This window comes from Castanea sativa, chromosome 7 (assembly GCF_040712315.1).
Source record: "Castanea sativa cultivar Marrone di Chiusa Pesio chromosome 7, ASM4071231v1".
Taxonomy (NCBI): Eukaryota; Viridiplantae; Streptophyta; class Magnoliopsida; order Fagales; family Fagaceae; genus Castanea; species Castanea sativa.
Window position 1 is genome coordinate 3112611 of NC_134019.1, and position 13921 is coordinate 3126531.

Here is a 13921-nt window from a genome sequence, read left to right on the forward strand (position 1 = left end):
CTATATATTAGGGAAGATTTGCTAACTTTTCTTCTCAACTCTGGGTTTCATTGGTTGGAGAGGAAAGAGAAATAGAAAATAGGGAGGGGATAAAAAAAATGAGGAAATATAACAGGGAGTTTGGTTTGAGAAAAAAGTAGATGTTTTTTATATTTATTTTTAGCTTTTGTGAGACCCACGTCTAAAATTGGTTTGGTTTGAGGATTTTTACACCGTTTTCATTTTTAGTATCTTAAAATTTAGATTTGAATACAAAAAATAAATGCACATTTCTAATGTTTTTTATTTTCAGTAAAAACAAGTAGAATGACATTCTCATTAATTTCTTGAAAACAACTAGACCCCACCAATTGTTAAGTCTACTCAAGTCAGACATGCTACATTTAATGTGTTTAACAAAATTTATTGGTGTCAACTGCTCTTTCTAGCGCAAAGGACTTCATTGAAGTTTATTGAAAAGCCAAGAACAATTTTGCTCTTAAAAGAAAAGCATTCTTAAAAGGGAAGTTTTTTAGGAAGAATACATATTGTACCAAAAATTTTAGGTGGGCTTCGTGCAAAATTCAAAAACATAGGTCATCATGTTAAGGTAAACATGTATAAACTTACTGTAAAGAACACACTCGTAAGATTTTCATCTTCATTTTCATTTCCAATCATAGTCTTCTACCTAAGATCCATAATATCAAGCAAGTATGGTCAAAGTAGTAAACATGTCACCCTGATGGAATCATACTAATGTGTTGTTTGGCTGTGTATTTCAGAGATTTTTCAATGGGTCTTGATGTCTGTTTTGTTTGGGTTAATGGGTTCAGTTTCAGTGGGACTTTATGGATTCATTGGGTGCTCTCAAATGATTTAGGAGTATAAACTAATGATTTTAACGTTGGTGTTGAGTAAAAATTAAGGATTTTGGTCTGTAATTTTTATTATAAATTGTATCTAGATATTTGTTTTTTTTATTATAAATACAGAAAACATCTACTTTTTTCTCAAACCAAACTCCCTCATATATTTCCTAATTTTTTTTTATCCCCTCCCTATTTTCTATTTCTCTTTCCTCTCCAACCAATGAAACCCAGAGTTGAGAAGAAAAGCTAGCAAATCTTCCCTAATATATAGTGCTATCCATTTTTGGAGAAGCATTATAGTACAATTTTATTGCTAATCTAATGTTGGTGTTTTTTCCCCCTACATTTATCAAACATATTTGGACCCAACACAATATTTTTAACTAATTCAATGTTATGCTTTAATGACTATAATCCTACATAAGTGGCCCAATAAAAAAGCTTAGTGAGCTGACAAAAAGTCTTTTAATAAGTCCCTTTTTTTTTTCACTTGAAGGTCTAGTTTCCTTAACTTATTTACTAATTGTGAGATAAAAAGATAAAAATTAGTTTTTTATTATTATTATTTAAAAAAAAAAAACTACTTTTGGGGTTTAAACCAAAACAAAAAGTAGGAAAAAAAAAATTGTTGTGATTCTTAAAAATTATCCACTAGCAAACTAGCAAAATAGAATAACTCTAGCCCACCAAAAAAAAAGTGTTTTTAGCCCAACTAAACCGTTGACCGTTGTGTCCTACCAAATAACATTAGTCTTTTAGCCCACAAACACTCTCAAACCCGACACCTCTGTCAACAAAAACTTTTGTGTCCTAAAAATGGGCTTCTCTCTCTTCAATCTCCATTAACGAGTCCACGGGCGAAAACTGAATCTGAAACCTACGTTACCCCCTCATTCCCACTCTTTCCGTTTTATTTTTATATGAGTGAATGAATTTTTAATTTTCTCGGGAAACAAACAGAGGCGGTTAGATTTAGGGCAATTTGACAGTGATACGTGGCGTAGTCAAGCAAGCAACTCTAGTTTACTCTTTCAGCTTATTTTTTTATTTTATTTTTTTATTTTAAGCTAATCTACTACATATTCGCAGCTTCAGGAGGTAAACCCTATAATTCTTCTTCTTCTTCTTCTTCATTTTTGCTCTTTGCTTTGAATTTAGAATTTGGATCTTTCTCTGTTTTCTGTGGATCTGGTGCGTGTCAGTTCGGATTTGATTTCGTGGTGATAATTTGTTGATTTTGATAATTGTCTTATTTGCTGATTTATTATTTTTATGGGTTTTTTTTTCCCGAGAGAATTTTGTAATTGATATGAGAATTATGAGGTATATATATGTGTGTGTGATCTATTTCTTGTGTGTGTTTTTTTTTTTGTCAATTTAATTTCACTGTTTATTTTGTGTTGTTTTATTTGTTGAGCTCGTTTATTGATTTATTCATTTTTTTAAATAATTTTTTCTTAAAGAAAAATAAAATTTACACCGAAATTTCACTCCACGTTATGGGCATTAATATCTTTCTTGAAAAAAAAAAAAAGCATCACATATTAATATTGAAATGCTAATCTGGGTTGGTTTTCTTTTTATAATTTGATAGTTACAACAATGGGGAAGGGGGGGGGATTTGAATTTTGAACCGTAGTTGTCCTAATAAAAGAGAACATGCCATGCCACTTAGCTTCAAAGCTCTTGGCAATCTAGGTTGGTTTTCGAGAAGGAAAATTTTTTCGGGAAGAGATTAAGCATTTTCTGAAAAACTGGCTAGTTTTCTTATGTTTGGTTGTGCCTTTGAAAATGTGCTAGAAAACATTTGTGCTGTGGAGTTTATTTGTGGTGCTTTGTTGAGTATGTGACAACAGTGACATACCTGGTAACACTATAAAATATAGTTGACATTTTTCACCGAAACAAATGGGTTTGTGGATATTAGGACTTAGATTTGATTCAGTTTTATTGTTATATGTAAGAGTTTGAAAAACAGTTATTGCCAGTGTTTGACTGGTTATAACCAGTATTTTCTGTGCAGGCATTAACAGCTATATACGAGTCGTTGTTGATAGGTGGTCTCAATGGCTGCTTCGGAGGAGAATAGTTCATTGTTCCCAATTTTCATTTTGACAATAATGGCCATTCCATTGGTGCCTTATACAATTCTCAAGTTATGCCGGGCTGCCTCAACGAAAACAAAGAGCATACACTGCAAGTGCTCTGAATGCACTCGTTCAGGGAAGTACCGCAAATCGATATTTAAGCGAGTGAGTTCCTTCCTTGTTCCATGAAGTTCTCCTCAATTGCATATTTCACACGAAGTCCCATTATTTGATCTAACTATGGTGTCTATACTGGCTTTCTTGCAGATTTCCAACTTCTCAACATATAGTAACTTGACTCTAATACTACTTTGGGTTGTCATGATTGTCCTGGTTTATTACATTAAAAATATGAGCCGTGAGGTAAATATTTTGATCAAAATTTGAACATTAGTTGAATATCTGAATTGATTTATTTGTTTCCATGTTACCTCCTTTTAGTGAATCAGGATTTTGTTTAGGAACTCGTAACAGTATGGTTTCAATGCTTGAATGTTGCATCTCACATTCTTTTTTTTTTTTGAATTGGTTCTCAGATTCAAGTTTTTGAGCCATTTAGTATTCTTGGATTAGAACCTGGAGCTTCAGATGTGGATATAAAGAAAGCATATAGAAGGCTATCAGTTCAATACCATCCTGATAAAAACCCAGATCCAGGTTGATGGTGTTTTAGTACTTAGGTTAATGTGTTTTATTTGCAGACCTTTTTATTGGTAAGAGATGTTGCTGAATGCAAACAACCCTTGCATGCTAATAGATTTTTATTCTTCCAGAGGCCCACAAGTATTTTGTGGAGTTTATTTCAAAGGCTTATCAGGCTCTGACAGATCCAATATCACGTGAGAATTTTGAGAAATATGGTCATCCAGATGGCAGACAGGTAATGTATTGTGAAACGAGTTGCAATTTCTCTTTGCTGTTTGTCTACTAGTACTAAATTATCTGTAAGTGGACAAGTTTTAAAAGTACATGTGATAATTTGTTGAAGCAGGGGTTTCAAATGGGTATAGCTCTTCCTCAATTCTTGCTAGACATTGATGGGGCATCCGGTGGAATACTTCTCCTTTGGATAGTTGGTGTTTGTATTCTCTTGCCTTTGGTGGTAGCTGTTGTATATCTCTCGAGGTCATCAAAATATACAGGAAATTATGTGATGCATCAAACGCTCTCAGCTTATTATTTCTATATGAAACCTTCTTTGGCCCCAAGGTACATGTGTAAATATCATTGTTTGATTGGTTCTGACTGTGGGTATTGCTAGTAACTCCATTGCTGATTTTTTAGAGTCTCTTTCTTCCTGTACATAATCTTGTGTAATTTATTTAGAATCCTTTATGCTCATTTCCATGTATATGTAACAGTCTTTGCTTCAATAAAATTTTTATTTTCTCATAAAGGTAATTTTTTTTTTAGAAATGCTTGATCATTGTAATTTAAGAGTTTGATGTACTGTTATCCATGTACACACCCGGTGTACCTGGATTTTTGATTAATACAATTCCATTATTTGTCAAAAAAAAAAAAATGATAAAGGTGATATTTAAATATTTGATCTTTTTTTCTTTTGATTTTGTTCACAATTTACATTCATTACCAGTATGCATGCTGTCAGCATATATATAGATTTTCCTGTACATTATTCGGTAACAAATATCGCAATTTTTTATCTCAATTTACACATTGACTCATGAGAGTAATAGTACGTGAGAACTGGGTGGCTTACATATAAAACACACAAACGCATGTATTTTTAATATTTGGGAGATCGCACCTCTCCTCCAAACAAACTGAAATAAGAATCTGATTGGCATTACATTGTACATATTACTGATACACTTAATTCTTAGTAGCAAGTTGATGATCCACACAATCCAATATTCGACACTATACCATTTAGTTGGATGCATTGGTGATGCCCATCTTTGACTGTGCACTTTGATTGAGAGTTGCATTTGTGTTTCCTCGTTATTCATACATATCTGAATATGTTTAATTTTAACATGCAATTAGTTTTTTGTCATTCTAATTTCAAAGCTTAATTACACAGCAAAGTCATGGATGTCTTTGTGAAGGCTGCCGAGTACATGGAAATTCCAGTTCGTAGGACTGATACTGAGCCCCTTCAAAAGCTTTTCATGTTGGTTAGAAGTGAGTTGAATCTTGACCTTAAAAACATTAAGCAAGAGCAAACAAAATTTTGGAAGCAGCATCCAGCACTAGTTAAGGTAAGTTCTGCACCAAGCGTTGGCTGTATTAAGAAAATAATTTTCGTTTTTGGTTTTGTTATTTTAGCTAAATAGACATTCTTGTTTTAACTTTCTTTTCTATTCAGACAGAATTGTTGATTCAGGCCCAATTAACTCGTGAATCAGCAGCCTTGCAAGAATCAACCTTGCAAGGTGATTTCAGACGGGTGCTGGAACTTGCACCCCGCCTTTTGGAAGAATTAATGAAGGTGATTCTACATCCTGTTTTACATTCTTCAAGCATATGCTTTTAGAAGGAAAAAGTTTGGCTCCAACCAATAATAATAAGATGACATGTGTCCTGTCATGTGCAATGCACCTGACTTACTTAATTGGTTGAGTTAAGCAAGTTATGTGCATTGCACATGACAAGGACAAATGTCATCTTTCTATCGGTGGTTGGAGTCCAAGGTTCCAAACATGTTTGGAGTCAAACTTTGTCCCTTTTAGAATCACTGCTGATTGCTTTCAACACTGTGATGTCTCCTTCTGTAAGCCTGTACTGTATTCTCTCAATGACTGAAGCTGGTGGAAAAATATTGCTGTCATGCTGTGTTGGAATTGGTTGTCATAAGTAGAAAGGAGGGAAAATGCTCTATTCTGTTAATTTATTTTTATATTCTTCATTGAATTTGAAGATTTCTAGTTTTTCCCCCCAAAAAATATAGTTCTGTTGAGCTCCAAATGTGTTATGGAATTTTGTTGTGGGATTATTCAGATTGCAGTTGTCAGATGCACACTAAGCATATTCTTGAGGTCTTTTGTTGGAAATATTATTGTACATTAACTCTCATCGTTTTACTTTAGGACTTCCTAGTACAGAATACAAGATGGCACATTTTTTAAGTTTGAGTTGTACTTGTTTAAATACATATAGAATGGCATCTGTTTTAGTGTATTCTTTTTTTTTTCCTTGGTTTTTTTTTTGGGGGGGGGGGGTTGTTGAGGTGGTTGATTCTGAAACCTTTTTTTTTTTTTTTTTTATAGATAATAGGGTGATGTAAGCATCACAGAAGGAGATGGGTAGTTAATTGTATTGTAAACTTTGTCAGTTACTGGAGGGGTGTTTGGGGTTGGTTCTATAACTTCTTTTTTTAATTATTTTGATAAGTAGGGGTTGGTTATATAACCTTACACTACGTTTGAAACGAGGGAAATAAGTGGAAAGAATTAAATGGAAATAATTTTTTTTAAAGAATATTACTTCCATTCCCTTGTTTGAGTGTTTAATTGGGAGGGAATGGAAATATTGCTCCCTTGTTTGGATCTTCAAGTAGGAGGGAATGGAAATACTGTTCCTCCCTTTTTCCTAAAAAGCTCAATTTTCCATTTCTCCCCAAATTGGGACGAATTGGAGGGAATGGAATGGAGTTAAATGAAGATTAAACCGAACTGTCTATAATGCCCCTATAACACCTCTCTCTTATTATTTGCCTCACTTTACCTAATGGTATCTCATTATTTTTTCTACTTCTTAATTTTTGTAACTTGATCATGTTGTCTTACACTAATATAACAGATGACTGTTAGTTACCTTTTTTATTATTATTTTTTAATTTTAAGAGGGATCTAATAGTAATGTTGTAAAATTTTTTCTTTCTATTACTTATAGTACTCCTAGACAAGATTACTTATTTCCATTCCTTTCTTTTAAAACCTTTTAAAACATCCAAACATGATTGTTTAGTTTTTTTCCATTACTTATTTAATTCCATTCCATTCCTTTATAATTTATTCATTACATTCTATTCCTTCATGAACTTCCAAAAGAAGCCAGTAGAGACCAAATTTTCATAGAAGGATACATGAAGTTGACTGTTCGGGAAACCTTTTCAGTTAGAGGCTGCACTCTGCAGCTGCCCCTGTTTACTGTCTTGTAGGAGTTTTAGATACAAATATTGAGTTAGCTCTCAAGCAGGTTATTCTGCTGAATATAGCTACATAAAGATTGTTAGATTAGTAGATAAACTACAGGATTTCCGGGGTAAATGGATGGGATAGTATTGTAGGGATGTGTTACTTTGGCACTCAGTCACTTTACTTATTTACCAATGCTCACATCATAAAGTGATGTTTATACTGTGTGGAATGTGTGTTTGTTTGTTCGGGAAAAAGGAGAGAGGAGAAGGGTTGGGGGGGGGGGTATATACTTCTGTACTGTTATAATTCCTTATTACCCATGCAGATGGCAGTTATACCACGCAATTCTCAGGGACATGGATGGCTGAGGCCTGCAATTGGGGTAGTTGAGCTTTCTCAGTGTATCATTCAGGTGTGATTGGCTTTGCAAACACTATCTTTTATCTCTATGACTCATTACAAAGGTTTTTGATTCTTTTTTTTTTAATACTCAAGATGAGATGACTTTCTTAGCTTGTTTTTATTATGTATAAAATCTATAATAATGTTTTAAATAATGCAGAAAAGCTCTTTGTTTTGTCTAAATCTTGTCGGCATGTATCTCCCCCCCCCCCCTCCCTTTTCTCTGAACATGTTTTGTTTTTTTTCCCATCCTAATATCACCTTCCTTTTTTCTTAATATTAATCCTAATAACTTCAGTATTGCTTTTGATTTTCAATTAATAATGTTGCAAATATTATTTTTGTATTTCCTAGTAGCAAACCTGATGGAAATTTGCCAGTACTTCTGTTTGTGTCAAACCTGAATATGCTGCAATTTTCACATGTTTGTAGTCCAGGATTAATACTGTCTTTGGGTGTACTTAAGTTCTTTTACAGTCAGGTTCATAAATGGTTTTTTTGATAGGTAATAAATGATATCATTAAAACAAAACAGAATATACATGAGGAACCAGTGGATTATACTGGATGTATACCCCAACTTCCTTAAGATATACTAATGCAATGGATCAATGAACTCATATAATTCTGGAGGTCTGCTTGCATCCAATGACAGACAATAAAATAATGCTCCAACAAACTGAGATTTGCATCTCTCTATAGAAATTCCTGATCTTCAAACATCTTCCTATATTTTTTTTTATAGATAATAAAACTTTTATTCAAAAATGCTGAACATCATGTTCACGATGGTGAACATTCTAATCAAGAAATAATACAAGAAGTTCAAAAACTTAATCTAATAGAGTGTAAGAATTCAGAAATGGAAGTACAATTCGTAAAACCCCAAACACGTGCCCATTGAAACAAAGAACCGAGAAGAAGAGTTTTTAAGAGATCTAAGGGTCTCTCATTGTCTTCAAAGATGCGCGTATTACATTCCCTCCAAACCAGAACATTAAACTAGTCGGGATCATATTCCATATGGTTGACAAATGCTTTCCAAACCAGTTTCTCCAAGCAAAGAGGAGAGAGCTAATTGTCTTCCACATTACCCAATGAATCCTGAATACCTGGAAAATTTCACTCCATAATGCATGAGAAAACTTGTAGTGGAGTACAAGATGATCTACAAATTCCCCATTACAACAACATAAACAACACCTATTAACCAAGGACTGACCTCTCTTAACTAGATTATCAATAGTGAGTTTCCCATCTCTAGTTGTTGTCAATAAAAAGAAAGACGCCCATTTAGGAACCTTTGCACACCAAATTTACTCCCAAGGAAAAACCTCTGTGAGAGGACCAGACAACAATTTATAGTAAGAGCGCACATCAGACACCCCCGTCTTAGTCAACTTTCAAGTCTAAGTATCATCCCCCTCACCCCTTGGCATAGAGAAATACATAAACTCAAAGAAAGAACAAACATTTTCCTGCTCCCAATCCTCAGGAGCTCCCAGCTCCTACTTCCCCCTTCTGAAGCAGATACAATGAGATCAGAAAACCAAGCCTCTTTAGACAAAGAACGAGTAAACAAATTAGGAAAATGCTCCTTTAAAGGAGTAATCACACAACAAGGATCATGCCAGAAACAAATACGATGACCCCCTCCCCCCCCCACATAAAACACTATTTGTCCAAAGAACATCTCTGGTCCTTCTCTAATGCTCTTCCACATCCCACGCCCATGAGTACCTCTGTCAATTCTAGTGCACCAGCCTCCTCTAGCCTCACCATACTTTGTTGCAATAACTTGATGCCATAACCTATACTTTCCTTCCCAAATAGCCATCACCACTTACAAAGCAAAACTTGGTCAAACAAACCAACCCTCTGGATCCTCAAATCAGCATCCTTCATAGGTAAACAAACCTTCTCCTGAGCAACCAAAGGATATTTAAAAACATCCTTGGAGGCTTCCTTGAGGAAATCCCTCTGAATCCTTTCTAGTCTAGCTACCATCGCTTGGGGAATAGGAATAGTAAACAGGGATAAAAAATAGGTGGGAAGACTAGAGAGAGTACTCTTTAATAAAGTAAGTCTGCCACCTTTTGATAGATATAGGCGTTTTCAGCTAGAGAGCTGCCTCTCCATCTTTTTTGTAATAGGGTTCCATATCGATGAGTCCTTATAATGGGCCCCAAGCTGCATGCCTAAATAAGTCATGGGCAAGCTACCCACCCTGCAACATAAAGCACGGGTCAAGACATTCAAATATCTAACCTCACCCACCGGCATAATCTCACTCTTACCAACAATGACTCTCAAGCTGGTAATAGCTTCAAATATCAATACCATCCGTTTGTATAATAACTATTCTCTGGAAGCATCACAAAACAAAATAGTGTCATCAGCAAAAAGAAGATGAGAAATTTTCAAACCTCCTTGTCTATGAGACCTTGCTTGAAAACCACAAAGAAAACCACCGTTTTCAGCTCTTCAACAACTTGCTCAACACCTCCATAACCAAGAGAAGTAACAATGGAGATGAGGGATCCCCTTGGCGGATACCATGAGAACTACCAAAAAAACCTATAGGAGACCCATTCACTAGAACTGAGAATCTAACTGTAGAAATACAAGCCCTAATCCATCTCCCCACCTCACCCCAAAACCCATCCTCCCCATAAGATAAAATAAGGCATTCCAGTTCACATGGTCATATGCCTTCTCAATGTCCAGCTTAACAATAATACTAGGGATGCCACTCTTCAATCTACTATCCAAGCATTCATTGGCAATTAGAACCAAATCTAGGATTTGTCTCCCTCCAACAAAAGAATTCTGAGAAGCAGATATCAACTTATCCAAAACCCCACAAAGTTTGTGTGCCAACACCTTAGCCAAAAGTTAATAAAGGCTACCCACAAGTCTTATGGGACGAAAGTCTTTGATATTGGTTGCATTGACCTTCTTGGGGATCAAACATAGAAAAGTGGCATTGAGAGACTTCTCAAAGACACACTAACTATGAAAATCCGTGAAAAAGGCCATAACATCCTGTTCCAGAACACTCCCAACATTTCTGGAAGAATGCCATAGTAAAACCATCTAGCCCAGGTGCCTTATCACCTTCTGCCTCCTTAAGAGCCTCTAGAACCTCCTCCTCAAACTCCCTCTCCAAAGAGTACCTCTCAACTTCGTTTAAATATGCAAAGTCTAAACCATCAATAGTAGGCCTCCAAGAGAACCCCCTCAACCTCCACCCCCCTAGTCGGATTGGTTTGCCTATATACCTCATTAAATAATTTCCATTTATTTTTCTCATAAGGCTTGGTTGTTGTTGGTTGGTAGATCCCTTTGCTGTGTTGATGTTTGTATTTTTTGTTGAACATTGATTGTCTTTACTCAATTTTTAAAATTTGTCTATCCATTTTTGTTGTCAAGAGCTTATATTCAGTTGTCAAGTCTTTTACTTTACATAGCAGCTTCCTTTTGTCATTTTCACTTTTGGATTTTGTCCATGTTCAGTTCCATTGTTCCTCTCCTAGTTCATAAGGGATTCCTTTTGTTGTATTTTCCTTTGATGCAGGCTGTCCCTCTTAGTGCAAGGAAGTCAATTGGAGGATCTGCTGAAGGCATTGCACCCTTTTTGCAGCTGCCGCATTTCAGTGAGGCTGTTATAAAAAAGATAGCCCGCAAGGTAAGTAAATAAAATTTTACACACTGGTTTGTGTCAAGCAGTATGCAATAAATTGCCTCTTGCCTAGTTTTTGATGGTAGAACCACAATATTTATCTAAATGGTTGCTGTCTTCTTATCTGCTATAACTACTATTTCCCCTTTTGTCTTATATATTTATTTCCAGATGCATATCTCACTTGTGGTTTTTTCTGCGTACCTGTATATTTCCTCATAGTGCTTGGTTAGGAAACGCTCGTTCAGCATTTGCCCTTCATGTTGAACTAAAACTCATAGCCATAGGGCAAAACTTAAAGTGCAATTCCTTAGGTGTTGTATCTTAGGTTTAAGAATTTAATTCAACCACATGGTTGCATAGATCAATGCAACAAAAAAAGTATCATCATTTCTAATGACGGATTAAATTTAACCATGCAAGCAACCATATGACCGAATCAAATTGGAGAATCTAAGGTACATCACCTAAAAAATTGTAAAGTTTTACCAAACTCGTATAGGTCTTTTAAACCCACGTGATAAGTATAATTGCAGCATGCATTGCAAATCTGATGAAATTTCCATTTTCCTTCTTTACCTTCTCATATTCTTTTAAGCTTTTTTTATTCATTGTTTGCAGAAGGTGAGAACGTTTCAGGACCTTCAGGAAATGAGCTTGGAAGAGCGCTCTGAGCTGCTTGCTCAGGTAGCTGGATTCTCACCTGCTGAAGTACAAGATGTTGAAATGGTGCTGGAAATGATGCCTTCTATAACAGTTGAGGTTACATGTGAGACTGAAGGTGAAGAGGGTATACAAGAGGGTGACATTGTCACAGTCCACGCTTGGGTAACACTCAAACGTGCCAACGGCCTGATAGGTGCCCTTCCTCATGCCCCTTATTACCCATTTCACAAGGAAGAAAACTACTGGTTTTTCCTTGCAGACCCTGGTTCAAATAATGTGTGGTTTTCCCAGAAGGTTAATTTCATGGATGAAGCTGCAGCGATAACTGCTGCTTCGAAGTCAATTGAGGAGACAATGGAGGGATCAGGAGCAACTGTAAAGGAGACCAGTGTGGCTGTTAGAGAAGCAATTGAGAAGGTGAAGGGTGGGTCTAGACTGGTGATGGGCAAGTTGCAAGCCCCTGCAGAGGGGAATTACAACTTGACTAGTTACCTTTTGTGTGACTCTTGGATAGGCTGCGACAGAAAGACAAACTTGAAATTGAAAATTTTGAAACGGACCAGGGCTGGCAGCCGTGGTGGCGTTATTGCAGATGAGGGACCCATTACAGAGGATGGAGTTGAAGACGAAGAGGAGAATGAAGAAGAGGAATATGATGATTATGAGAGTGAATACAGTGAAGATGAGGCAGCTGAACAAGATGTTAAAAAGAAAGGCCCTGCTGCCAATGGCACCGTCCATAAACAAGATTCAAGCTCAGAAGGTTCAGCCACAGACGAGGAGTGAACACAATTCTATTTATTAATGATGAAACAATAAACTTTTTGTTTTTCGCCACTTTGATTGGTGGAAGATTTTTACAACAATCACAGTGATAGTCATTTATATGCCTCCTAGTTTTGCAAATTTTCATCTCTATATATTAAGAGGTTATATAGAGGATGCAAAAAGTTAGTTACCATTTCCTTATAATATCTAAAGAGAGATGTTACGTCCACAACATTTTTACAACAAATCATACGTGGTTAGTTGTTATTGGTTCAAATTTGAATCTAACACTATGATTACTTTTTTGCCCCAACAATAACAACCAGTAACATCCTGCCACTTAGAATTTGTTGTAAAAATGTTGTAAAAATGTTGTGGACATATCATTTCTCATATCTAAAATACCCCTAAGCACTACTCTAAACAAAAAAATAAACTAGGGTATAAACGTAATTTAAGCTAAACATATTTAAGAGGCATTTAATTTTAACTTAAAAAAAAAAATTGTTTGAATTCCACTTCCCATGTTTTACTCCTAAAAAATTGCTTTTAATCTTGAGCAAACTTGTTCCAAGCCTTTTTCCAAGCAAATTTTGGTTGTAATTGATTGCAATGGGCGTATTTATGAATTAAAATAATGCTAATGACCTAAAATAGTACTGATATATAGAAAGTGGAGCCTCCAGCTAATGGATATTAGCGATTGATCCCAAATTTGTAGTTGGAATTTGATGTCATATCAATAATATAATAAATAAAATATTTAATTATTTTTCTATATTGTGTTTGAAAGTTGCTGCATTTGTTTGGTTAATGAATAATGATAATAATTTTGGTGCCACACTAGGAAGCAAAATTTTTGAACTTTTTATATTTTGAGATGAATGCTAGGAATTATTATTAAACAAACTTAGTCATAATCAGCTAAAAGTACATTATCGAGGTGTGGAGAAACATCCTTTATTCATATAGATAAATTGTTAACATATCTTGCATGTTTAGCAAAGTCACAAGTTAAAAAATTACCTTATCTATAAATGTGGGAAAAACTAAGAAATTGTGAGTTACAGCTTGTCTAAGAAAGTGGGAAAAACTAAGAAAACTGAAGCCATTTGTAATAAGGTGACCAAAGGAGACAAATGACTCTTCTTCACTTCTTAGGGCTTTAATGATCACTTCAAAGTCTTCCTCAATGATGATGGAAGAGAGACCAAGTTAACGAGCAAAAGCTATAGCCCTCACTGCAGCCATTGCTTCTACATCAGCAACCAAATGGGGTAGAGTTAACTTTTCAGCCCTGGAAGCTAAGACTAACTCTTGGCTATTTTGAACTACCACCACATTACCTGCTTCTCTTGT

The 13921-nt window shown here is 35.4% G+C and overlaps 1 protein-coding gene across 1 annotated transcript; it reads left to right on the forward strand.

Moving 5' to 3' along the window:
- Positions 1-1628: 1628 nt before the first annotated feature.
- LOC142643007 (dnaJ protein ERDJ2A-like) lies at positions 1629-12690 on the forward strand. The gene is made up of 11 exons (XM_075817523.1): positions 1629-1949; positions 2875-3103; positions 3206-3301; positions 3475-3595; positions 3712-3818; positions 3930-4147; positions 4986-5163; positions 5271-5393; positions 7370-7456; positions 11024-11134; positions 11750-12690. The coding sequence occupies exons 2-11, from the start codon at positions 2918-2920 to the stop codon at positions 12578-12580; spliced, it is 2058 nt and encodes a 685-aa protein (XP_075673638.1). The 5' UTR covers positions 1629-1949; positions 2875-2917; the 3' UTR covers positions 12581-12690.
- The last annotated feature ends 1231 nt before the right edge of the window (positions 12691-13921 follow it).